The sequence below is a fragment of the Orycteropus afer genome, unplaced genomic scaffold, assembly GCF_000298275.1.
Source record: "Orycteropus afer afer isolate SDZICR_OR568_19922 unplaced genomic scaffold, OryAfe1.0 scaffold00013, whole genome shotgun sequence".
Classification (NCBI taxonomy): domain Eukaryota; kingdom Metazoa; phylum Chordata; class Mammalia; order Tubulidentata; family Orycteropodidae; genus Orycteropus; species Orycteropus afer.
Window position 1 is genome coordinate 21,562,723 of NW_006921600.1, and position 5,512 is coordinate 21,568,234.

General features: G+C 42.6%; 1 protein-coding gene across 1 annotated transcript in view; it reads right to left on the bottom strand.

Moving 5' to 3' along the window:
* SRGAP2 (SLIT-ROBO Rho GTPase activating protein 2) overlaps window positions 1–5,512 on the bottom strand; it is a 351,569-nt gene that overhangs the window by 31,220 nt on the left and 314,837 nt on the right. The window contains exons 14-15 of the mRNA XM_042782562.1: window positions 1,910–1,987; window positions 857–991 (exon numbers count right to left, since the gene is read on the bottom strand). Coding sequence (XP_042638496.1) covers window positions 857–991; window positions 1,910–1,987 — 213 coding nt within the window. The remainder of the gene's footprint in view (window positions 1–856; window positions 992–1,909; window positions 1,988–5,512) is intronic.

The following is a 5,512-nucleotide window of genomic DNA, read 5'->3' on the forward strand; positions in this document are numbered from 1 at the left end:
CTGTGTCTGTGTTAATTGGTTTCCCTTTTCTTTGTTGAAGAGGGTCTGTGCAATCCTTCTGCCTAGTCCGCCATCTTGCCAGAACCCTCCCCTTTACTTCATTTCAAAGGCATTACCCACTCTAGTCCCTGAAGTCATTATTCAGATGGGATCTGCTTCCAGAATGACCTGATATTAGCTCAAGTTTCTATGTGTTGCTTTCCATGGAAAACAAATGAGAGGATGTTCCAGTATCATGAACTAAACTAAATGGCCACAGATAGCTTTTTAAGGCCCAAATTTTAGGGTAACAAAATTTTATCTAACAGACAATATTTCTGGGCAAATATCATATTACTACTTATTAATATACAGAGAACTTCCTTTCCTAGGAGAACACATATTAATACAACTAGCAGGTATTGCCATGCCTTGTTTAAAGCACCAAGCAGGAAATATTCGCTGTAGTGCTTTTACCCTTTGTGTCATGAAAAGCACAAGCACAAATGTCCAAGCTTCAAATAATTGAAAAAGGACTGTGCCTTTGATATGAATATAAAGGTATTTTGTTAAAGGATGATAAAACCCAGAGGAGCAAAGGAGTTTAAGATGGAGGCAAATCAGAAAGAAAAAAGCCAGGAGACCTGACTTGAGATTCTAGACTCTTACTCCAAAGTCACACCTCCTCTCCCACCAAGGGATGAAGAAGAGAGGAGGAGGAGGAGGAGAAAAATCACTGGGGAAAAGAGAATACTTTATTGAAAAGCTTATAAGGAACAAAGACCCCATGGAAATTTTTTATGTGTTGTTACAAGGTTTGGGGAGAAACTTCTAAGGCTCTGCCCAGATTCCAGTCTGAGACCAAGTTAATACGTACTGACACAGGCGATCAGGTCATGGAAGATGTCCTTGGGGAAGAGAGGGTGTTCCAGCCCCCGGAAGTAAAGCTTCAGAACGCCAGCTATGGAGTCCATGTCATGATCATTCTGGTCCCCAGCCAGGGGGTCCTCTCCTGGGGATAGACAACCCCCCAAAATGGATAGAAAAAGTGAGAAAGGCAAAAAACACAGAGGATGAGGCAGCAGTGTAGTGAGGAAGGGGTGACCTATTTGTGCCCTAGTCCTGGTCCATCAGCTCTCTGCACAGCATGGTGGCTAAATGTGGGGTGGACCAGGGAATAGATGAAGCAAAGCACAGGCTCAGGGGCCCCAGGGCCAGAGGAGGGGCAGGAGAGTCCATCAACATAAACTCCTCTGTGCCAGGCTAGCTCGGGAATTCCCTCTGGGCTGGGGACGGCTGGATTCTCTCACAAGAATCATGAAACCAGGCTGGGACTGAGCCCCTGGGGGAGGAAAACGAGGCCAGGGAGGCTAGCTACTCCTGGCCCGCAACAAAGGACACCTACTTACAGGAGAACAATCATGCCGGGGCTCCCTATGGAAAATTTCATATCAGATGTAATTAGATTTAATGATAGGACCAACCTCAAATTGAAACTATATATATCCATTACAGTGACGGAAATTGCCAAAGCTTGCCCATTACCTTAATTGCCCACAAGATAATAAATGGGCTACGATGAACAGGCGCATTAGCCTTGATATTAACTGCCACCAAGGGTTCCGGATGAAGCCATAAACTGCCCAGCTATCATAGTTAACTTCTTGGGTTTCAGTAGACCATCGCAGGAGAGAGGCAGGAAGAATGGGGCTGAGGAAGGAAGGAGGGAGCTGGGATGTGCCCCAGTGGTTTTTCCCTGCACGGGCAAGGGGCCAGTGTCTACAAGAGAGAAGGTGCCCTGGCTGAAGAGGGAGGCAAGCTGGTTTCCTAACCTCTGTGGACCTTCCAGGGACAAAGGGTGAGGTCAATACAGGGGATGAAGAGGGAGGCAGAGCAAACATTTAGCTTATCTTCAAGGCTGTTTCCTCACCCCTCTCAAAGGCATTTTTGATGTCATTCACTTCCACCTGGGATCCTGACACCCGGAAAATTCCTTCATGCTGTAGTCCTGGAAAGCAGACAGGGAAAATAATCAAGGAGAAGAAAAAGCACTCACAAACATAACTCCAAGCTCAGTCAACTGTCTCCCCTAGCCAGTGTGTACTTAACCACTCAGGAGATCTCACTTCTCTTCTTTAGGCCAAATGACAAAAGCATGCACAAGGGTGTTGGAAAAATCACTGTGGTGACTATGAGGCATTAGCCTAAAGAAAGAACTGAGCCAGTGATTTAAAAGCAGGTGTACACACCTGATCTCACTTTTGACCCCGAGGGAGACTATGAGGCAAATTCTTTCCTTTGCCTTGGCCCCTCTATTCCCACCTGCAAACTGGTGAAAGGAACCCCTGATACTATCTTATTACCCAGAGTCAAGATGGGAAACAAAGGTATGGTAGTAAGACACTAGAGACCACTGGAGGAGTTTCAAAAGGTCTGAAAAATATACATGCTACTCTGTACTTACTGCTTTAGCTATTTCAACCCTCTTGACTATTCTAAGGGGCCATGCTTTCAATTTTAATGAAAAAAAGATGTCAACACATGAGTAATCAGTCATCAGATATCATTGCCAGACATTGTGTTAGGCACTGGTCCTTGACTACAGCTTTACTCTAAAGAAAAATGCATGGATGCTATACTGTGACAACATGCATGAAAACGATGTCTTCTTAGATTTTAGTAGAGTACAAGTAATCACAACAAATAATGCTTTTTCCTAGGTATATATCCAAAACAATAAAAAACAGGAACACAAACAGAAACGTGTACACAAATGCTGACTGCAGCACTGATCACAATAGCCAAAAGGTGGACAACCCAAGTGTCCATCAACACTTGGATAAGCAAATGTATACATACAATGGAATATTATTCAGCCATAAAAAAGAATGAAGTTCTGACACATGCTATATATGGATGAATACTGAAAACATGCTGAGTGACATAAGTCAGTCACAAAAGGACAAATATGTATAATCCCACTTATATGAAATATCAAGAACAGGCATGTATACAGAGAGCAAAGTTTATTAAAGTGGCTGCCAGGGGTGATGGTGGTGATAGTTGCACAATATGAAAAAACTGATCAATGAATTGTACATGTAAAAAATGATGAATCAGCAAATGCTTTGTGTGAGATACATATGTGTGTGTGCATATATATATATGTGTGTGTGTGTGTATATATATATATATGCACACACACATACATATATAATTTATTTTTAAAATAATACATTGTGTTTTTGGTGAAAGTTTATATAACAAATTAGGCTGCCATGTAACAATTAGTACACACAATTTTCAGAGACCTTGGTTACATTTTTCATGCTGTTTTAACATTCTCATTAATGCCCTCTGCATGTTTTGCTTCCAGTAATCTGGCTTCCCTGTCCGCTTACCCTTTCACATGTGCTTTAAGAAACTGTTGACCATTTGGTCTGATATACATGTGTATGTCTATCTATCTATACACACGCATATATACACACATACATATGTATGTATGTAAGGAGCTCCGGTGGTGCGGTGAGTAAGGCATTTGGCTGCTAACCAGAAGGTCAGCAGTTCAAACCCACCAGCTGTTCTGCAAGAGGAAAATGGGACAATCAACTTCTGTAAAGAGTACAGCTTTGGAAACCCAGTGGGGTCACTATGAGTCAGACCTGACTTGATGACAGTGAGTTTGGTTTGGTTTGGTATATGTATATGTGTGTGTACATGTGTGTGTATATATGTATGTATGTATACATACATACACGGGAGCTCTGGTAGCATAGTGCCTAAGGCACTTGACTGCTAACCAGAAGGCTGGCGGTTCAAACCCACCAGCCACTCCTTGGAAGGAAGATGGGGCAATCTACTTCTGTAGTGATACTACCTCAGAAACCCAAGGAGGAGTCGCTGTGAGTTGGGTCCGACTCGATGGCACATAACAACAACAACATACACACACACACACACACACATACATGCACACACATACATATTTAACCACAAGAAAACAAACAAAAATAATGCTTGTATAGTACTTTGCTGCTAACAAGTGCTTTCATAGAAACAAGGCATCTGGTCCTCACAAGAGCCATGTAAGGTAGGGGTTATCATTTTCTAGATGAGGGGACTGATTTGAGTGATGACTGGCCTTGGGTTATGTAGGTGTAAGAACCAGATGCAGGCCTCAAACCCAGGCCTTCAGATTGCAGTCACGTACTTGTTCCTTATACCTGGCTGCCCACTCCAGGCCTGTGGGGTCTATTAGAGTGTACATGCAGAGAGGGTGAGGGCCATATTTGTTAGTCTGAACAAGGATATGGTTATTACAGAGATACATATATACTGCCAAACCGATAAGAAATCTACTCATTATTCTGGGTCTGGGGGTTGGACTGAACCGGCATCTCAGATCCCATCAGGACTGCCCAGCTTCTCTCAGGAGCCCTGTGCCTCCATCTGGGGAATTCGGTCAAAATCTCCCTCTTAGGGTACTATGCCACAGAAACCTCGACAAGTCAGAGAAATCTAAAATAAACTTATTTTTAAGAAAACAAAATATAACAATGCTACATTTTACCCACTGTTTCGGGGCTACTATCCCGATGAGGGGGCAGCTGGATTCTATCAGCTTGTCCTTAGGAGGTAAACCATGTAGCTCAAGATTGAACTCTTGAATCCAATTGAAACAACATTAAGAAGTAAGCAGGGAGAATATAATTACCCAGCTTGTAATAGGAATTGAGTTGCCTGCTCCTCTATGGGAATCTCTAGAATATTCTTCACAGGATAGCAGGCAATGTTACAAACCCATTAGTACCACTATAATAGTATAATATTAGTTACCAATGGGATGTAACAGGCAGATAATGTTGTTCAAACATAGAATGTAAATAGCAAGTGTTCTCAGGGAAACAGCCACATACTTAATGAGTTGTCAAAAAACGGAGTTTTAATATAAGGAAATGTCACCTCAGGGACTGGGCTACTTGGGTGTTCTAGACAATCAAGCCTTCTGTCCCAACATCGTGAGAGATGGGCATTTTGGCACTTCTTGGCAGAGCAGACCATTAAGAAAAAGCATCCATGGCCCACGGGCCCAGGACAAGAAGAAAACAGACACTGAGCTGAGTGGAAATCAAGCAGCAGGACTGAGACACAGTGAGTTCCCTTTTGGTCTGATTTCCACTTCCCCTCAAGAACCTAGTGAGTTCATGTTAATGGAAGAGAAGCATTTCAAAAAAAAGAGGGTGAGAACGATTGCACAACTTGAAGAATATAATCAATGTCACTGAGTTTTATGTGTAGAAATTGTTGAATTTAGTGTATGTGCTACTGTGTACATTCTTAACAACAACAAAAATAAAATCAATTGTGAAAAAAAGGCTGAAGGAAACAAAAGAAGAACCGATGGTTTAGAAGGGCCACTGTGTGTGCTTGCTCAACAGACGGAATGTTTAGAGCACCTAATGCGATGATTCGGGAGCTCTGGTAGCATAGTGGCTAAAACACTTGCCTGCTAACCAGACGGCTGGCGGTT